The sequence below is a fragment of the Manacus candei genome, unplaced genomic scaffold (genome assembly GCF_025592945.1).
Source record: "Manacus candei isolate 608988 ecotype Guabito, Panama unplaced genomic scaffold, ASM2559294v1 h1tg000169l, whole genome shotgun sequence".
In the NCBI taxonomy this organism is placed as follows: domain Eukaryota; kingdom Metazoa; phylum Chordata; class Aves; order Passeriformes; family Pipridae; genus Manacus; species Manacus candei.
Window position 1 is genome coordinate 651,420 of NW_026138217.1, and position 20,906 is coordinate 672,325.

Here is a 20,906-nt window from a genome sequence, read left to right on the forward strand (position 1 = left end):
AAAAGTATACACCCTAGAAGATTAAAAAAAAAACTCGCATAGAATAGGTAGGTAGGAAACAACAGGCAGGAATAAAGCAGCAGTGTTTACAATGGTCTCAGGGACTGTGTTGTATAATAAAGTGAAATAATGAAGTTTGCTTACCACAGTTCAACTAAAAACTCAAATTGACCACACAAAATATGGAAAAAGCCATTTAGAGATTAAGTGCTAAACTGATGGCAAAAATCCAGTGTCGACAATTGCAACACAGTGAATCACATCTCTTTGAAGTTCTGCTACATGTTGGTACAGAATAAGGATCACCCCAACCCTAATCCTGCTGCAGGACTCGTGTTGGTGCCACCAAATACCTGTGAGACTCTTCAAGGCATATCCCTGCTGCAAATCAGTGCTGAGTGTTGCTTCCTCCAAGGCAAGTAAACGAGCTATTTCCTGAAAACAATTAACATTATAGTTAATAGAAATTAGAGCAAGAAACTGCAATGCCAGTCATGACTGGTGAGTGTCTAACAGAGGGTGCAAAGGAACCCAGCACAGAAACAGAGCCAGTCACAGGGAAAGCAGAATTGCAACGTAGCAGTGGGGAAGGAAAGGGGATAGGAGGGAAAACCACTCCAAATAACCTCCTTATTTTCTCCCTGCACCTACCTACTACCACTGCTTGGCTCTGGTGGCCTCCATCATGGACTCTAGGCCACCACTGACATGGAAAGTGTTACCTGCCTCTTTGGAGTGCACCAGGGATCCCCACAGGAAACTCCCACCACTCTGAACACTGCAAATTAAATGTGCTGCTTCTCCAATAGGCTGTAATTCCTACTCCAGGAATGGCAGTACACCTAATCCTCCCCTGTCTTTAAAGGCTTTTGGAGTCCAGCCTTGCAGCTGGACAACGGCTTCCAGCTCAGAGCCGGTGCCAAGGCAGTGCAGCAATATCTATACCCCTCAGCAGAGCTGCCCCCAGAGAAGTTCATTAAAGTGCTGAGGAATTCTAAGGCTGGGGCTAAAACCTCTGTGGTTCCTTCTGTTCAGAGGTAACAGCACTGAGGTGTGAACTTCAAAACCCTGGCAGGGTCAGCAACAGGGCACTGAACAAAGAGATGAAGATTTCAAAGCAATAAAAGCCAAACTAGCAGGTCAGTTCCTCCACACAAGTCCACACCTTGGTGATGAGGCTGCCAATATAGGGCAGAACCCCCCTGGCTGCCAGGTAGACCTTCCAGTGGGCAGGTTTGATGAGTTTCTGGTAAAGGGCCAAGTACTCAGCAGCACATTCACCAGCAATGCTCAGCTCATCCAGGTAGCTGGGAAAGAGAAACACAAGCTGACAACCATTTCACAGTAACAAGGGGCATTCCAGCTTAAAGACACTGTGGAAAGAAAGAAAAAGCCTCCAGAAATCCATCCTCCCTGTTGTCCTTCCTAACACCATCACTGATATTCATTACTTGCAGGATAAATTGGTATTTTGTCCCCAAAAGAGTTCCCCAACTGTGCTATAGCATCAGCTGGTTTAAGTTATGTCACAGGAACTGGAAGAGAGTTCACCTTATTATTTTGCTGTCCAAGAGGCAGAGAAAATGTTGTCCAAACAGCTGAACACCAGCTGCTTAATTCTGGAGAAAGTACAGAAGTGCAACAGCTTACTGCCAGGCAGCAAAAAAAAAAAAAAAAAGTCTCCCTAAATCTACATCTTCCCAGCTAATTAAGCCTTAAAATCCAGCTCAAAAAGACCTGTGAACCCAAGGTATACAAGGTATATACAGTTATACAAGGGAGAGATGTGAGAAAGGCTGGAAGAAGGGAGAGATTCTCGTGGGAACTAGAGAAGGCCAATCCTGGAGCCAAGTGTGGCAGCACAGAAATACCTGGTGAGGAGATCGAGGACCTGCTGCTTTCGGCTGGGGATGGTGGCCAGAGCCTCCACGATGGTGCAGGCAGCCTGTCTGGCAGCCTGTGTGGCAGGAGTGAACAGCACCTGGGGCAAGGGCAGGAAAATACCACAGCAGTTTGATGTGCACAGATAAACCAGTGATAGCTTATCAAAAAGGCACTGCACACACTAGAGCTGTTTGGTGACTTGGTGGCAGCATTTTCTTGTTCTTCAAACACTTGATACTACCACCAAAATGTTTAGATAATGCATTGTGTGGCTGATGTGCTAATACACACACACACAAAGAAACATTTTTGCCCAGGACCCTCCAAAATGCAGCTGATTAGGCAGGGAGAAGCACTGTGGAGATTAAAGTTTCAGACTTTAAGGATATGCAGACTTCCAGATATGTATTTGACGTAGTATTTTTAAGGGAAGAAAGCTGCAAATCTGACTCGAAATTAGAGGTAGTGAGTTACAGCCTCCCCAAATATCCCTGCACATGAGCTGCAGCAAACTACCAACACTCTGTCAACTCTGCCCACGGGAGTTCTCAGCCACGTTTACCTGTCGCAGCCAATTGTTGTGTCCCAGCTTGAGATCCAGAGGGCAGGTTCTCTTCCCACGGCGACTCATGAACTGTTTCCATTTCCAGACGTATTTTTCTGACAAGTAGAGCTGGTGAAGCTCAACTTTGCTGGGAGATTTCCCGTTGGCGTCTACACCTGCAATATTGAGCACAGCCCAAGAGAACTGTCAGCAGCTATAAACTGCAAACTGTTGTAACTGTCATAATTCCTATCAGACTTGCAGTGTATTTTTATCTTACTGGAACTCTCCAAACTCCAGCTGGAAAGCTGAGTGGCTTCGTATCTCTTTCTGCTGCCATTTTCACTGCTGTGTGAAGCCATGCTCAATTCCAAGCCAGATGCAAATCCCAGGATCTCTCAGGGAATTCAACCAGTTTTCCATTTGGCTGGTGTCAATTTAAATAAGCAACAAGTTTCAGTTTTTACATTTCCCTGATTATCTTCAGAGCACTTTCTGCTTAGGGTCTGAGCAACACAGCCTGGAAAAGTCAGTGCTACAAACTCTGGGGACTACCCAGCTGCACGTGAAGATGGGATCAGATGTCACGGGACAGAAGCCAACACAACTCTGCAGAAGCACATTCCTAATTAAACCTGGAGGGACACACATATTCCTTCCCAAAACTGCAAGTTAAAAGCACAGAACTACCTCTGGCAGGGAGGCACTTTTTCCAAGCTTCATATGATGCTTTGGGGTCCCTCTTGAGCCACAGCTGAGCCTGTGCATGGATTTCATTGCTGTAAGGCTTCACAGTGGTGAGAGCATCCACAGGCACATCCTAATAAACAAAAAAGCTCTGTGATTACTCAGAAAACTACAGAATGTTCTCAAAGAGTAACTCCTGCAGGTCAATCACTGGGGCTGTGCCATGAAGAGGTAAATGCAGCTCTGGACAACAGCAGGGTCTGTTAATGATGAACTAAGAGATGCCCCATTCCAGTTCCTATTGAAATACCAGTAAACCAATCTCTGACATCCATCTGTGATTGTCAGACAGCCAAATCGCAGCAGAAACATACCTTGTCTCCTGCAAATCTTATCTAAATTACAATGAAGAAACCACCAATCGATATATTTTTATCAGAATGTAGCTCTGTATTAAAAAATCTGAGACAAAAGTACTTCCATCATGTTTAGGTACTTGATCGTACAAGCTGCTGAAAGCACTAAAAACTTGCCCAAAGTAACCAAGCTGTAGCTTTGAAGTAGTTCTTTCCCCTTGCCTCAGATCTGAGGGGAAAAAAGCAAAGCCTGGGTTTGAACAGTAGTGGTCAAAGTCAGCAAAAACCAATAAAAAACAGAAAGCTGTCACCTGTAATCTGCAGTCTGCAAAGACAGAAGTCACAGGGCTTGCACTTCCCTTGTAACTATGACCAGGAAAAGGAAGCCCTGGCCTCCTCACAAAGTAATTAATCACTGAGCTCAGTGCCAGACTTTAATCAGTAAATTCTCAGATGCTTTGCTCAGCATCTAAGGCAGTACCTTGTTTTTCTTGCTCGTTGGAGCAGGTGGCTTGATGAGCTTTTGAAGAATGCGCAGGCACATGAGGGTGATGTTTTCAACAACCACTGGAGTCTTGATGTTCACTGCCATCAGGAAGAGGCTGAGAGCTGAAAGACAGACAGAAATGTTCATTCCACTCTGAGATCTGCAAATAGTTCACACATCTACAGTTCTATATAGCACATTAAATGTGTCCAGAGTTAGAAATCTCACTACAGTGCCTGAACCTCGGCACAGCACTGTAAAATACACCTTTCACAGTGGTCACTTGAACTCACCACAGCGCAGCCGAAGTTCCCAGCAACTGTCCTCCTTGGAGATGGAATCTGTGAGCAGCAGCATTTCATACTGGAGGCTGCTAGCCTGGAACACAGACACGTGTTCAAAGTGTTGGTGATGCCCCAACCCTTTTTGCCTTCTGATACGTAAAAACCACAGGCTCAAAACGCATGGATCTAAAAAAATTTAATCCTATGCCCATTTGGGGTGACTGTTTGAGAGCTGCAAGCCAAGCCAGGCAGAACTTCATGAGGAAACTTGGGCATGTACGTAATCACATAATTTTGTGCTCTACTCTGACATTTATCTTATTTCCTATCAAGGTTCCAATTTTTTTCTTACAAACAGACCGTAAGAGAGAACATGTATAATTAGAATACACCAGCAGTGCAGAGGGGTAGAAAAAAGAAACATGAAAACACTGGAGTCACTCACCAAGTCTGGATTTGCCCAGTGTCCCTTCAGAGCCGCAGAAACCTTCCCAATGATTAAGTCATTCATTTGCTGTGTGGCCTCTGCATTGTCCCTAATTCCAGAAGGAGAAAGAGAACACTGTTATGCTGTGCTTGTACTAAATACCAAAAGCTCCTGGGACTTCAGCTTAGCCAATAACAAATGTACAAAGAGTTGGAGTGTAGTTTGTTGATGTAAAATATGCCCATGGTAAGCAGTTGGGACTAGGTGGTCTTTAAGGTCCCTTCCAACCCAAACCAGTCTGAGATTCCATGATTCTAAGATAACTCCCTTATAAAGCTACTCCTTCCTGATCGTGTATTGACAAGGATGAGGTTTTCCAGAGGCTGAAGCAGCTCTAACCTGGTCAGAAGGCACATGAGCTGCCGGACCTCCTCCCGCATCGTGGCTGCGCCCCGGCGCAAGTTGTAGTCAAAGAGCTCCCGGATGAGGCCCTGGGACACCAGGATGTGCCTGATGGCAGAGTTGGTGGCCAGGGCCCGGAGCAGGGTGATGCAGTGCTCCGTGACAGCCGAGGCACAGCCGTAGCATTTAGTGGATGACGTGTGGCCACAGCCCAGGACAGACAAGGCACGGTACTGGCTGGCAGTGAACGTGGGCTGCACGGTGCTTCGTGACGACTTGGTCGCCGCCTCTCTCTGCTGGAGATCGTATTCCAGGAGTTCCTTTCGAGAGGCAAACACTTTCTGGAAACACAGAGAAGGAGTTGGGGAGTAGTGAGGCAGCACATAATTGTTAATTTGTTAATTCCATTCACAGGTTATTTTCACTGTATATTTTGTGAAGAAACATTTTTAACCACGTATCTCCAAACTCGAAATCCTTCACGGCAATGGCAGATTTGGGAAATCTGCTGGAAATATCAGCCTAACTCCCAGTTATCTGCCGTGTTGTCTATATTACATGCAGTGTAACACTGGAAATGTTATCATGGTCAGTCTTCGCGAACGAAGATTTGGGAAAGGTCATTACCCTTTGAGCCTGCGCAGTGGATTTTTTAGGTGAGACACAGTGTGCGCTGAACTGAGCCCACCCTTTAATCCTGAGGTTCATCTGCCGGGGCCAAGCGAGCTCGGACAGTGGCAGCGAGGTGCTCAGGACGTAGGTTTGTTTAGAGTGACCTTCTCTGAGATGGATGGCCTTACAGGGCTGACGAGCTCCATCTGCCCAGGGAAGTCCCCTGACTGGGAATCGAACCCGGGCCGTGGCGGTGAGAGCGCCACATCCTAACCACTAGACCACCAGGGGGCCCAACACTGGAAATGTGATAAATCCACTAATGGTAATCACAACGTTCAGAAATGACTATTTAATTATTTCCCTGAAAATACACAGCTGATCGCTTGTTGTTAATGATATTATTAAATGTAGAGTGGCAACACCCTGATTTCTGATTAACCCACAACCCAAATTCAAATCAAAGAACATCATACCTGGATGATTTTGGAAAGTTCGTCAAAAGAGTTCTTGCAGTCACCACAATACTCCTGGGCTAACTGGAGTATGTACCTATTCACACTTGCTGAGGTAGAACTTATCCCTCCACTGCTTCCAGATTCATCCTGGAACAGAAGGTAAAACAAAAAGGAATCATATATGAAGGCTACACACAAAAATAACTATTTCAGAGCAGCATCCAAGGCAAGGACCTTTTGCAGTGTAAAGGCCAGTGTGGCACTAGCCTGGAGATCAGTGCAGGTTCCACCTGTCCCTTGTTACCTGGGGTTTTTCAGGAGCTGCCTCGTTCACTTTACACAGCAGGTTTTCCAGCTGCGGTCGGTGTCCCATGAGCTGGTGATACACCCTGTCAGCCTTGTCCAGGAGGGTGTTGATATTTGTTACTGCCTAAGAAGAAAAAAGGAAAGGTTATTTTATATTCAGAACTACAACCACCAAGCTCCAAGTCTTCTGTCTCTTTTGTCTTTCTATGGGAAAAACATAAATAAATGGTGACCCTGCACCCTGCCACAAGAACCACTTTGCTGACACCACAATGAGCACACTAATCCTTTGGGATAGGACACACAGTGCAGTGGGCTCTTCATTCCTTAGCAGAGCTGCTCAGGTGGGTTGGTGAAGCAAAGTACAACCCAAATTCATCCCCTTCTACATCAAGGCAAAGAGATGCAGTGCTAGAGGGTTTATAAGTGAAGCACTGAATAATCTCTTTTGAAGAATTACTTATTTGGTGGAGCAAGACAAAAAATAAGGAATGCATTAGTCCGTGAGAAGCCCTGAAGGAACACTGTTTCTCAAGGTGCTCCAAGAGGGATGGACCTCTGATGTGCCCACACTGCTGCCCTGACCAAGACCTACAGCATTTCATTGATGAACCTGCTCTTAGTCTCACCTTCTTTCGATCCTCCTCATTTTCAATGGGATCCACTGCACAGCAGGGCTTGGCATAGAGCATGAAGTCAAAGCGAGCGTATTTACAGAACCCACAGGCATTGCACAGGAAGGGATCCTTTTCATCATAGTTAATGGATCTGAAAGGCAAGCCAGGAAGGTCAAAACATGCAGCTCAACTTAACTGAGGCAATAAACTCAACTCTGAACAGACTCAGGTAAAACAAACAGGTGATTCTTAAAACATCTAAGTGACCAAACTGCCCTGGGGAAGTGAAATACATGAGGTCCATGAAAATCAAAACCTACAAATCAGGCAACAAAAAAAATCCTTACAGCAGTGTCACATTCTGGCTGGAAAAAGCAGAAACAGATGTGAATTTGTTCCCAACAATTCTGCTTGAACGACAGTCATTCCCAGCAGAACATCAGCCTGGGGCACCGTGTCCTTTAGGACAGCACAGATAAAAGGAACCGTTTGGGTTTGTAAGGTCTAGGTTTTCAATGCTCTCACTCCTTACCCAGTTGCAGTGGGACTGGCTGCAGCATAATTATCCCCTGCAGACCAGAGCAGCAGGACAGAGACCAATTTGTAACTCCTATAATCCAGGAAGGGATGTGGAAACCTTTCCATATATCAGTAATCACCTGATCTATGGAAAGAACTTACTGAACACCTTGAATCTCATAAAATTTAGAGAGGAATATGGGATAACAATAAGGGGAGGAGAGATATCGAATAAAGAGACAAAACTGACAAAAGTGAAGGATTTCTAACCCTGTAGTGGAAGTGTGTATAGAACACAGCAGATTACCCCTGAGACTGCTCTGAATGAGGAGAGCACAACAAAAGCCCTGAAATAGCACTGTCTGTCCAGCACTGAGCAAGGGGTCCTGGAGGGAACCCCCTGCAATCCTGTACTGAACTCCAGCCTCATATCCAGCCAGGTCAAAGCCAACCTCCTCCTGGGAATTCTCTGGTTTGAACTTCTGAGGGCTTGACCTGAAACTTCTATGCTCCCTTCATACTGTGGCATCGGGTTCCCTTTGTTAGCCTGTATTAACATTAAATCCCTGTAAGCCTGTTTTATACTTCTCCACTAATTTGATTGTGTGCTTTTATTAACCAGAATCATGGATTTAAATAGCAGGGAGGGTTTTGTTGAACGTCCAACATGGGCATGAGGGCTCTGGCAAGGGCTGTGCGGGGAGGAAGGAGGGGGACACACCTGCACTTGTGGCACTGGTACACGTTCTCCCCACAGTTGCCGCACACGCCCGGGTTGGCCGGGACGGACGCGCTGCACCGGGGGCACTGCAGGGTCTCGGTGGACGCCTGGTAGTTCTCATAGAAATCAGCAAATTCAATCATCAGGTTGGAGGCCACGATGGGCAGCGGCAAATCGATCTTCACCTCCGTCTGGCCCGGGGTCAGTTGCACTTTCTTAGCTTTGTGCCAACGAGCTGGCCTGGAAAAGGGAAAGGAAGCAGCATGGTTTTCCAGGGGGAAGTTCCTTCCCTGCCCACATGTGAAGAGAAGCCAAATGCAACCGTCTCGGCTCCAAATCTACTTTAAAAGGAATGAATGGAGAGCAGTTCTAGGATTCGTTTCCTTAGCTTCTGTATTGACATGATATGTAGCCAGAAATACATTTTAAGCCTTTATCCTCTTCATAGAGAGAGACTGTTTGGGATTAAAGAGCTGTTGATGCCTCATGGAAAAACTTTAATTCTACAGACATTTTCTAGGGATTTTCACCTCCATTTTTTTATTAGTAAGGACATTTGCATGAAAACAGGATATTTATTTCTTAAAGATCTCATCTGCTCCCACTGCTTATTCTCAACCTGAAGTCAGAATCCTCTCTTTGTGACATCATAATCCTCTCCACAGCAGCCACTTGTGATGTCACAGAGGATTAAGACTTCAAATAAGCAATAAGTGGCAGGCACAGATTAATCCCTAAGCCAGAGTGATCTGATTCTGGTGAGAACATCTCGAGAAGTAAGAAGGGAAAGCATATAAGCAGGACTGGCTCCAGAATGAGCAGTGTATTGAAAAGAAGCCATTTTTGGTGGGTAAAGCAGAACTGAGAGTGAGACCATCCAACTTCTAATTTTAATTCTACTCTGTGGCTTCAAACAATGTTAACGCTTTTGGCATTCCTGGACATGCTGCAATGTCCAAATCCTTTTTGGGTTCGAACTACACAACAATTTTATAGGCATTTAGGTGCTTAAAACTGAGCCTGTAGAAATTGAAATCCACAAATTTTGTAGACATTTTTCAAGCTTCAGAGGATTTTTTCAAAAATTGTAGGAGATTCAGAACAATCCCACCCAATGTGGGCTGAGAGTGATGAGGAACTGTCTAAGGAACCTTAGGAAAAACAAGAAGTGAAAGGCACCTCAATGGGAATCGTAATGTCAAATTCAGAGGTTGCACACAAAAACATGGGTGAACATACTTGTTTTTCAGCTCCACTATGGCCTGGACTGTCCTGTTGTTGTAGTAGAGATTGATGGTTCGGACCATTTTGGTTCGTTTGAGGTCCCCAATCTTCACTGTCACCTTGCTGATGGTGTGGCTGCCAATGAGCTTCACCACCTGCTGGGTGGTCGTGTACCGTGTGTCCACTTTGATGGAGGAGAGCTTGATGTACTGAGGGGACAAGGACACAGAGGCAATATGAGAACACCCCAAAACCTCAGGAATACAGTGAATGATGCCTGTAAATGGTTGGGATCCCTACCACTGGAAAGGCTTTAAGAAAGCAGTTACTGCCAGTGTTGTGCAGGATGACTGGAGCTGTGTCAGGAGAGGGTCAGGCTGGATCTCAAGAAAAGGTTCTTCACCCAGAGGGTGGCCGGGCACTGAACAGGCTCCCCAGGGCAGTGGTGATGGCCCCAAGGCTGCCAGAGCTCAGGGAGTGTTTGCACAACACTCTCAGAGACAAGGTGGGATGTTGGGATGTCCTGTGTGCTCCCCCCTAGAGCTGGACTGGAGGGTCCCTGTGGGTCCTTTCCAACTCAGGATATACCACGACTATGATTCCATGGTTACTCACACAGAAGGGCACCTCCGGATTGTTGCAGACAAGGCAAGGATCGCTCTCCAGGTAATAGCCATCAAATTCCACGAGCCCAGACAGTGTGCTGGAATGAGGAGAACAACACTGATATATGGAATTTGGTGCTTGCTGTGTTTGAAACACATGCCATCAAATCAGAATTGCTTTAATTTCCCTACAGGTCCCAGTCTGTGTAACAGAAGTGTTACAATATAAATCACATCGAAAATCATTTGTCACTGGCAGCATTTTTGATGTAGTTATTAACTGCCAAGGTAGGACTAAGAGCACAACACTTAATTCTGCAAATCTCTATTTTCCAGTCGGTCCTAATATTTTATAATTTACTGACAATGAAAGCAAAAAAGCTAAAGCCAAGCTCTGTTGATGGAGCACAGAATGTCAGGTTTTTCAGCTGGCAGAAAGGATCCTGTTGTTCTCCCAAGCCCAGCTGCAGCAGACATGGAATTTCAGCAGGGCTCCATCCAGCACCACCATTGCATTAGCAGAACTCTGTGTCCCCATGGATCACAGTTCCCTAGTGACACAGATCAAAGGCAAAAGGAGCTCACTTGTAAATGTTGGAGTTCGGGTGGTTGGTGAGAATGTGGTTTTGAGTCCGGAGAATCTCCACGGCCTTTTGGGAATATTCCTTCAACTGAAATACAATAAGGAAAATACTGTCTGCTCAACATTGTTTTATTGCTACTAAGACAAAAATATTCCTCATCTTGTGGTGTTCCTGGTCCCCCAGAAGATGCACACATGATACCCACAGGAATTTATGTGGTTAAATCATTACCTAGGAATGTGATAGATCCTAAAATTAGACTTGTACCACAATAACAGTGCTGTCAGCCAATCACTGCAAATGCCTGCCAAGATTTGAACAGCATTTGAATTTAAACACCCACATTCAATGAGTCTAAATTATTTGTTCTCAAATTCACCGGTCTCCTAAGAAATGCCACCCCTTCCTTTGCTCAAAAATTATGGTTTCAAAAGATCTCTAGGAGTTGGAGTTGCAATACTGAAAATCTATAAATTGGAGCTGGTAGATAAATGTATTTTCCCACAAAGGCTTCCTGTGGGAAAGAAATTTTCTCCTCAATAAATAAAAAACCCATCAACACCATTTTCATCCTAAAATCACCAAAAACATCAAAGCAATAAAATAAAAAAATTCACACTCCTCATTTTTTCAAGGATCCCGCCTTTTCTAACATTCAAATTTTAGGAACAAAAAAATTTCCACCAGAAGCTCTTTCGACAGAAAATCTGTCCCAGCTGTATCATAAATAAGCATCAACATAATTCACAGGAATTATGTTGATGCAGGACCTGGGATGCTGCACCTCCTTTCTTGAATGACAGTACCTTTTTCTCAGTCTGCTGTGTTTTCAAAGAGAAGTATCCCAGGAGATCTACAAACTGGGCAGCCTTTCTTCCATAAGCTGGAAGTTCTGGCCAGATTGACCACATGAGATCCAAAAGCAATTCCTGCTGAGACTTGTTGGAGTTCCTGTTGAAAGGATTACAGATAATCAGGCTCCTGAAGACAGATGTATAACATGGCACAAAATCCTGCGCAAAAGGAAAACACAAACTACAGTTCACCAAACTTGGGGATTATTATTAGTTAACAGAGTTAAATCCCATCACTCCTTGAAAACAGTTGCTTTCTAGCACTCCAAAATGAAAGCAGCTGTCTTGCAACAACCGAATTGAGTTCTGAAGGAGTTCAGCACCTTGAAGTGTCTTTGCCTAAATAACTCCCAACTTTTTAACTGTATGAGTCTGCATCTGCCTCAGAAGTCCACTTGCCCACAAACACCCACTCCAGCACATGTGAGGAGTCAGATTTTGCAGATAGAATAAAATGTTTCTTGCAGAACACAACTCAAATTAATCATGAATAAGTCACGACTTCTACCTCCGGCACCAACAATTGCAAAATGGTGGGAGCAATTCCAGGGGAGGCAATAACCTGCAGGCTCCAGCTTCCTTCAAGAGACAAGGACAAGGACAGAGCTGAGCCAGCCAAGGCCACGCTGCCCCAGCTCACCTGTAGATGTGCAGGGCCAGGCAGTGGGCCTGCCACCTCACCGAGGAGGAGTTGGACTCCAGCAGGAAGCAGCGCAGGAACTGGATGAGGGTCTCCTTGTCAGCAAACTTGTTCAACTGGTTCACCAGAGCTGTGCACAGCTGATCTTCCTGACTGCCTGAACCCTCCCCTGCAGGCACAAGGAACACTTCAGAAACAAGATAAATGCAGTATCTCACAGTCAGGTCACTTTCCTATTTTATACATCACAGAGAGAGGATAATGGGGACAAATTGCTGTGTTTTGGGTATCAAGCAAGTTTAACATTCCCGTCTTTTTCAAAAATATAACCTAGTTCTCCCAACTAACAGAAAAAAATGCTGGAAAACTTGCCACTAAGGAAGTGAGAAATGTGCTACACATCCTGATAAAAAGAAAAGGATTGACCATGAGGCACTAAAATGACTGACAGAGAACCATCTGATAGTGAAAGCCAAAATGGTTCCTTGAAGGAAAGCCAAGGCAGAATTTATGCCCATGACTTTTATAGGAAAGCTTAATTACTTTCCCAGGACTGTGGATATTCATTAAGTAGCAGCCCTGGTTCCAACAGAGCTTCCAAGGCAGCCAGAGGAAACAAGTCTGAACACAATCGTTGAAGAGCAGAACTAACTGAGTGTGCATCTCCAGGACTTGTTTTAATCCTCATGAGCATTTCAGCCTCCTACAACCCAGGACAGGCAGGTTAAGTGGGAGCTACTTCATTATTAGATGAAGTAACTTCCACTAGACAACTTCAAGTCCATTCAAGTTAATAAACATGGGGGGGTTGGGAAGTCTTCAGCACTCAATTTCAGCCCAACTCTTAGAGCACAGAGCTTCATCTTTGCCCCTTTCCCCTCTACATATGGTGAAATTGCTCTTCTCTCCTAATTGTTGCTGTGGCCTGTGAGTGCCACAGTCCATGACCCTTCCCCAACAGTGGGATTTATCACCACAAGACAAAGCAGCTCTCTCTAAACAGAGTAAGAGAGGTTGGGAGGAGCAGACTTCCTCCCTAAACCCACCACAGGACAGGCCCAGCTACAGCTCACCCTCTCGCTCCTTTTCCTTTTCCTCTTTCTTGCTCTTTTTAGTAGAGGATTTGCTCTGTGTTGCCGCCTGCCCAGAGCCTGATGCTGCAGGAGCAGAGGTGCTTGATGATCCAGAGGATGAAGCCACAGACAGCACTTTGCTGCCACACAGAGCACAAGACAACAGCTGCAGGAGAACTGGCGACACTCCTTCATCCACCAGGAAGCTGACTTGGAGCAGGAAATAGAGAACCGCTGTGGAGGAAGAAGAAAATATCTGAATCCTACAATCATGGAATATCCTGAGCTAGAAGGGACCCACAAGGACCGAGTCCAACTCTTGGCCCTGCACAGGACACCCCCAAAATCCCACCCTGTCCCTGAGAGCATTGTCCAAATGCTCCTGGAGCTCTGGCAGCCTTGGAGCCATGCCCACTGCCCTGGAGAGCATGGTCGGTGCCAACCATCCTCTGGGGGAATAACCTTTTCCTGAGATCCAACCTAAACTTCTCCTGACACAGCTTCAGGACATTGAAGCCTGAGTGTAAAAAAAGGCAAAAAAACCCCAGTCTAAACCAAAAAATCTTTTGACCATAAGGACCAAACTCACAGAACCCTCCTGTCCCTACAATACAGAATCCTAACGTGGGGGCACCCCAAGGTAAAGGGGTTCATCCCAAATTAAACGCTGGAATAATGGCAGCACAAGGAAGAGAACACAGATCTCCTATTCCTGTAAGTTATCAATACACCATATTGTGCTCTTTAGCCAAGGACTAAATGCAATTAGGGCACTGGGATAATTAGTACTGGAAGCAGTTCAGTCCTACTCAAAACTCTCAGCTGTGTCTCCCCTTCTCTGCTGAGCTGCCCCATCTGAGATGCCTTGATTCAAACCACAACACCAAGGCCTCCCTCTGCTCCTTCAAACACCCCCAGAGACAGAACTCACAGTCATCCTTAATGCAGAACTTCTGCCAGTTCACTGTGCGCTGTGTGGCAATCTCTGCACAAGCCTTTAAATGCTCCATCTGAAAGGACAACAGGACAGGATCACACATCCCATCAGCCTTCCCGACACACCAACACAACCCGCCCTTGTTCCTGGGACAGCAGCACTTCTCCTCACCAAGGAGATCAAGGTGTCGTACTGCAGGGCAGAGCCAGAGCTCGCCGTCACCACGCTGGCTCGAAGGAAAATCCCTTGCTCTTCCAGGAGCTTTTTGATCCCACGAACGTGGGAGTCCAAGGTGTGGAGGTCCCGGAGTTGCCGGTACTTATCCTTGGAGCCACAGATGAAGAGCAGGAGCTTCCGGACTTGGCGGCGCACGAACGGAGTCTGCTGGATCATCAGGTACTACACAAAGAACAGCCATGTCAGCACGGGACTCACCAGGGGACACCTGGCCAACAAAAACGTGTGCTTTCTTCCAAAAAGAAAAGATATGGGAGATGGATTCACCAATCCAACAGATTTAAGGTACCTCACAGTCACCTGTAAGTCACAGGCAGTAGAAACACCGCACCGCAATGCTGCAGCATCCTGAAACCACTGCTGAAAACCATTCCTTGTCATCTACAACCTCAAATAAATAGCTAAACAAGCCTAATTAAGAAATCCTATCTCATACTTGTGTAAACGTAAGATAACTTGTTATCTCAAGGAGGAAGCAAACCAAAGGAATGGAAAAGATAAAAACTCCAAATATCTTCCTGATATTTTTAAGGACTCAGTACCAACAGCCAAACATGATGTTACATTTTACCATTTCAGAGAAGGTTTTCTCTTTGAGCTTTGTGGCAGCAAACACTGAGTTCCAGAAAATAATAGCAACCTAATTTTTCATGTGTGTTTTCCCATAGATTCCTGTTCAATAGGAACAACACAAAGTCAGGGGTTCATCTTGTTTCAAGGGGATTGAAAATCTGAGATGGATGTGAGACCAGTTCAGCAAAAGCTCATCTCTCCCATGAAAGAAATTCTTACTGGAACTATTTTGTTAAAAATCTGCACGTTCTTGCCTACCTCGGACAAAAAGTAGAACCAGGAATGATCAAAGATGGGAGGTGGGATGCGGGAGTTTGTGTCTGCAATCTTCTTGATCTGGTAGGGCAGCCGCAGCACCATCTCTGTCAGGAGCTGAGTGTAGGCCTCAAAAACATCTGCAGCGTGACCCTGAAAGCAGAAGCAACCCATCAATCCCCCAGGCTCTGGCACTGAACACTCCCAGTGTGGTGCCATGACAAGTGACAGGGTGCACTTATTGATTTTTCTAAAAACAAAGCTTTTCTGCACTTTTCCCTCTGATAGTCAATTGATAGTTTAGGAATTGACAGTTTGGGGACTGTGGCATTAAGAATCATATTAATGAAAATTCCAACACAGTCCTTATGAGAAATCTGCATTTAGATTCTATATTTATTAAAGCAGGGATTTACTTCTTTCACACACATACAATATTTACTAATAATTGTTATCCTGGTTCATGGATTCAGAATTCTTCACAGCCAAAAGAAATGCTTCCAGTTGATCAATAAAACCAGGCCAATATACCTACATTAGGCCTTGAACTGGGCCGCAACTATGAGGATGCACCAAGCTGGTCTGGTGTAATTAGGCATTTTAACATATGAGCTTTCAACTAAGGAGACGTTCTTACATTTAATTAGGCTTTTTTCACTGCACCTGTGCATACATCAAACCCCCCTAGCATCCTGGCATAAAGACACCACGGTGGTGGAACAAGTCTAGGATTTAGTGTGCAAATCCCATCCACTGCTCAGCTACTTTGCCAGAAAGGGTTCAGGAATTCTGCCTGCCAAGTACAAGGAATCACAGGACAGAGAAGCTTCCCTTCAGGATTAACACTTCACCCAGGAACAGTGACAGCAGCTCCACAGAACTACTAGTGTAGGAGTGCACCAAGAGATACAGTGTGCTGGGCTGCTCTGGGAGAGCTCAGAGCAATCCCAGTTGTAACTACTAAGAGAATGGATTTTGGTTGCACTACTCAGGGAAAACTAGTTGTGCAAGGATGCTTTTCCCTGCTTCTGTGCAGCACCCTTTAATACAGCTCATGTAAAGCTCAGAGCACAGGGCAGGACTCACCTTCACGTACTGGCGGAGGAAAAAAGGGCTCATGTCAGGGGGAGAAGAAGTCGTGTGAGGTTTTAGGAGCTGGCTGGTGGCTACTGGCTCCTCATCATTCTGCTGGCTCTTCCAGTACTCCAGCAGCGACTTCAGCACATGCAGACAGTAATCAACAGCACCAGAGCTCAACAAGGCAGCAGCAGTGGCACTGGAGATGAGGGAGGAAGACTGGAACAGAGAGGAGGTGGATCAGTGACATAGCGGAGAACCCTGAGCTGGAAGAGCTGGGAGCACCAGACAGCACTTGCTGACAGTGAGGATAAGAGAGCAGGTTTTGATGAAACTTTGCAGGCAGCTTTTAAGTTTGGAATTTGTTTGAGGTTGGAGTTTTTGGGGTTTTTTTGTGTTTATGAAAAGCAACTCAAATATTTACAGAGACTCTTTTGAACAAGTGCTTAGTAAAGGAAAACAAATAAAATCTCTTCTTAAGTCTAATCTCCCCTCGACACATGTGCCAGAGGCCACTCTGCTATGGATTAGACGACTAGGGCTTTTTTCCCTTCTCTTTTTTTCCTTTTTTTTTTTTTTAAAGTTGGGATTTCTATTTGTTTATCTGGGTTTTGGCCAGCTGGGCATGAATTCTGGTAGAGAAAGAGTCCCTGTTGCAGCTGCCGCTCACAGGCTCTGCTCCACCCAGGTATTGCTCCACCTGCATTCTCAGAGACGAGGAGCTTTGATTTCTGTGGGAAGCTCAAGTGAATAACAAAGGCTGGAGAAAAAGCTACTGTAAATAAAACTATTAAAGCAGCCCTGTAAATCCAAACAAACCCCACAGCTCATAAGCTCATTAAAATTTGATGCAGTTCAGACTAAATTTTTTAACCTCTATGCTTTTTTATTAATCTCCTTCCCACCACACATACTGCTTTTTATGCCTTATTACTGTACCTTTTAGCAACAAATATCTAAGGAATCCTCTTAGCGACTTTTACGTTGACACAGCAGCATATTGCTTTCCAATAATCACATTACAAATCCTCTTTAACCCCTTCAGCACTGGTAAGATGCAAGGGAAAAAATCTGCCCGACCGTTTTAAATAACATCGTTAATGTGCTGCCCTGAGCTCAGTCTGAAACCCTGCACAAAACAAGCGGATCCAGTTGTCTTTACATGTCTGTTTCCTCCATTCTGAGTTTCAGAGATTTTTTTCCACAAGAGTCAAGTAACGTTACAGATTTCTTATAAATTTTTCCAAAGCACTTTGAAGTGTTTTTTCAGTCTTAGACCTGTTATTTCAGTTAGCAGATTTTAGATCTTTTATGATGAACAAAAGACCCCCAAGCGCATCATAGAATCCCAGAGTGGTTTGGATTGGGAGGACCTCAAAGCCCATCCCATTCCATCCCCTGCCGTGGGCAGGGACACCTTCCACTAGCCCAGGTTGCTCCAAGTCCCATCCAACCTGGCCTTGGACACTTCCAGGGACGGGGCAGACCACATGCCCTGCTTCTCTGGGCAACCTGTGCCAGGGCCTCCCCACCCTCGTAGGGAAGAATTTCCTCCATATATCTAACCTAAATTTTCTCTCTTTCAATCTGATCCCATTCCTTGTCCTGGCATTCCAGTTCCTGATGCAGAGTCCCTCTCCAGCTTCCCTGTAGCCCCCTCAGACACCAAAAGGTGCTGTGATATCTCCATACAATCTTCTCCAGGCTGAACAGCCCCAGCTTTCTCAGCCTGTGTCCATAGGGGAAGTGCTCCAGCTCCTCCTCTGGACTTGCTCCAACAGTTCCATGTCCTTCTTATGTTGGGGGCCCCAAAACTGTGCAAAGTATTCCAGGTGGGGTCTCAGGAGAGCAGAGCAGAGGGGGAGAAAATCATCCCCTGACAAAGCAGTTTGGAGAACATACCTCACAAATGGAAGTCTTGGATCCTGACTTGGTTCTGGACATGAACACACTGAGCAGCCTCATCACCACCAAGTGCACTTCGTTCACAGGAGAGCGCTCGTTTTTCTTAGACACATCCTGCAACAACAGACATCCTGCTTGTTCAATCACAGAGCTGAGCAGTGACCCAAGCCTCTCAAGTTCAGTGCTCTGGTCCTCAGGAAGCATTTCAAATTTAACTTCAAGCAGTAATACTAAAAAGGAAGCACAAATGCCTTAACAGAAGCATAAACAGTGGCCTGGCTGCCAGAAAACAGTCCCACACAAATGAAAAGCTACCTATGTCAACCATACATCACTGATCATGGTTGTTTTCAGAGTTTAATTCAAGCAGAACAAATTTTCATGCTCATTTGTGGATGTCAAAAACAGGAAACAGTGAGAGTTCCACTCATGTAATTTTCTACTTTATGTGAAGTAAAGCAAGAGAAATAAAATGCCTGAACTCATCCACACAGCAGAGTTTGTGTTTGTATGACCCCCACACATCTAATTCCTCCAAGGACAGAAACCCTGTCTAGAAAGAGCAAGTTCAGAGCACGTGCACACACCTTTTTGTCCATGCCCAGCTCTGCAATCAGCTGGGACAGAAGGTTATCCAAAGCTCCCTTATCTTTCTCATCATCTCCATCTAGGTCTGTTGTGAGCATCAGAATTACCTGGGAATAAAAGTCAGAGAATTATTACAAGGTAGGTTCCATGTTTCCAAGATAAATAAATTATCTTTCAAAAACAGCACAAATTTTATCTTGACTTATCTATGTTCTTTCCTACATTCTGCCTGAGACATCACACCCTAATTTGAACATTCAGTATAAACCCAAAAGATCTTTTCAAATACATCAGAGTTCAATGATTTGAGCCCTCAGGGTCATCAGTCAGCTGTAAAGTCATAATGAGAAAGGGTACAAGTCCAGCAAAAATCTATGGGTGAAGAATGCTCTGCAACACTTTAAAGACACACATTGTGACTGGGCAGGAAAGAGAAAGGGAAAAGCATGTGCAAACAGAAACCTGAAGTATTAGTAGTGATTAACTGTTTGACTGAGGCTGAACTCCTGACCCTCCTCACTCACCTGCATGTAAGGGATGGCTCGGACCCCTCCAACATTCCTCAGCTGAGGTAAATTCTGCAGCAGCCTCTCCAGCAACATCAGTCGCACCATGTGCAGCCTGGGAAGTCAGAGCCAGCAATCAGACACATCTCAAAACATATCAGACTCAGCAGCATCTCCAACAGAGCACTGCAATTTGCCACAGCAATCCCAAGGGCATCAAATCCTTCCAAAGGGGAGTGGACTCCCTCAGGCTTCCCCGTAAAGTGATGTCAAGATACAGAGCATCTGACAATGGATGTAGTTATTCACTTCAGAGCTACACTGCCCAGCCTGGCCACCTGTAGAATCCAACTGCCTGGAAGCAGATCCTGCAAATCAGCCCCACACTACTCTGTACAAGTGACTGAGCATCTACTCCCATAGAATGAAAAACTGCAGATGTTTCCAAAGTGCTCAGGACACTTGTACACGCTTTTTTCCTAACAGTGAATTTCACAAGCTCACAAGATTGTAGTGATTCCTCTGTTAACTAGACTCATGCAGGACAATTTCACTACTTCACAGAGGCAGCAGTTCTGTGGGACACATGCTGGGTGTGTGCATCACGTTATGTGGTGATTGCACAGAGGGTGGTCAGGCACTGAAAAGGTTCCCCAGGGCAGTGGGCACAGCCCCAAGGCTGCCAGAGCTCAAGGAGTGTTCGGATAATGCTCTCAGGGACAGGGTGGGATTGTTGGGGTGTCTGTGCAGGGCCAGGAGCTGGACTGGATGGTCCTTGTGGGTCCCTTCCAGCACAGAATATTCTAGCTCAGGATATTACACTTTATGGACTCCATGCTTTTGCAATGTCAGTTGGCTCTAGTCTGTGTTTCTGACTTTCCATTTTCATTTTCCAGCACAAGGAACCCACCATGAATTGCAGCACCTGTAGCCCACTCCTCTACAGTGTAAGCACAGAGCAGACGTGTTATTCCAGAAGAGGAAAGCAAAGCCCCTTGCCTGTTGCTGGTGTGGACGTCCCCCTCAGCCTCCCCTTCCCCTTCAGAGCCCTCTCCCTCCTGCTGGCCCGTGGTGGTGCTGATGGCGCCTGTGCTCGAGCTGACACTGCCTGGCCCAGCCGGGTGGCCCTCAGCAGTCGTGTCCCCATAGGCACTGCTTCGGCCAGACACTGGGAAAGAGAGAAAAACAGGGAAACACAACGTCAGTGATTGACCACGCATATGGCTTGCTTCACAGCAACCAGCACAGCTGAACTGTAAATAGGAGTCAAGGTTCTAAGGAGATGAGGGGTCTTTAGCTCTCTTCATAAAGCTACAAGAGAATCATTTCTCCAGATGCAGCTTCACACTCCTGCCATTCTTTCATTTGCCATCTTCATCTTTGTGGCCCAAATTGAACTGGTCCCACAGCAGTAATTTAAACCGAGTCAGACAAGGTGTGGATGGGCAGTGCAGACAATTATTTTAATAAAAGTCTGTGATTATTTTACCCAGGTGTATGTCCCTTGATAAAAAGAGAGAAATTAATACTATTCCATCCAGAGT

At 45.5% G+C, this 20,906-nt stretch overlaps 1 protein-coding gene and 1 non-coding gene across 8 annotated transcripts in view; both read right to left on the bottom strand.

The window, feature by feature from the left end:
* UBR4 (ubiquitin protein ligase E3 component n-recognin 4) overlaps positions 1-20,906 on the bottom strand; it is an 80,110-nt gene that overhangs the window by 20,095 nt on the left and 39,109 nt on the right. For all 7 annotated transcript variants that reach the window (XR_007900910.1, XM_051773399.1, XM_051773403.1 and 4 more), the window contains 27 exons: positions 20,362-20,530; positions 19,381-19,477; positions 18,856-18,963; positions 18,266-18,382; positions 16,373-16,582; positions 15,290-15,439; positions 14,393-14,620; positions 14,216-14,294; positions 13,285-13,518; positions 12,212-12,380; positions 11,524-11,668; positions 10,719-10,804; positions 10,144-10,231; positions 9,544-9,737; positions 8,305-8,544; positions 7,077-7,215; positions 6,446-6,571; positions 6,160-6,288; positions 5,069-5,412; positions 4,688-4,778; positions 4,252-4,336; positions 3,953-4,080; positions 3,119-3,248; positions 2,447-2,604; positions 1,872-1,981; positions 1,166-1,307; positions 354-435 (listed from right to left, as the gene is read on the bottom strand). Coding sequence is in view for 6 of the 7 variants with exons in the window: in XM_051773399.1 (XP_051629359.1) it covers positions 354-435; positions 1,166-1,307; positions 1,872-1,981; positions 2,447-2,604; positions 3,119-3,248; positions 3,953-4,080; positions 4,252-4,336; positions 4,688-4,778; positions 5,069-5,412; positions 6,160-6,288; positions 6,446-6,571; positions 7,077-7,215; positions 8,305-8,544; positions 9,544-9,737; positions 10,144-10,231; positions 10,719-10,804; positions 11,524-11,668; positions 12,212-12,380; positions 13,285-13,518; positions 14,216-14,294; positions 14,393-14,620; positions 15,290-15,439; positions 16,373-16,582; positions 18,266-18,382; positions 18,856-18,963; positions 19,381-19,477; positions 20,362-20,530 (3,978 nt within the window). In the remaining variant the exon portion in view is untranslated. The remainder of the gene's footprint in view (positions 1-353; positions 436-1,165; positions 1,308-1,871; positions 1,982-2,446; positions 2,605-3,118; positions 3,249-3,952; positions 4,081-4,251; positions 4,337-4,687; positions 4,779-5,068; positions 5,413-6,159; positions 6,289-6,445; positions 6,572-7,076; positions 7,216-8,304; positions 8,545-9,543; positions 9,738-10,143; positions 10,232-10,718; positions 10,805-11,523; positions 11,669-12,211; positions 12,381-13,284; positions 13,519-14,215; positions 14,295-14,392; positions 14,621-15,289; positions 15,440-16,372; positions 16,583-18,265; positions 18,383-18,855; positions 18,964-19,380; positions 19,478-20,361; positions 20,531-20,906) is intronic.
* Positions 5,903-5,974, bottom strand: TRNAE-CUC (transfer RNA glutamic acid (anticodon CUC)). Its single transcript has one exon. It is a non-coding gene; the product is annotated as a tRNA-Glu (tRNA).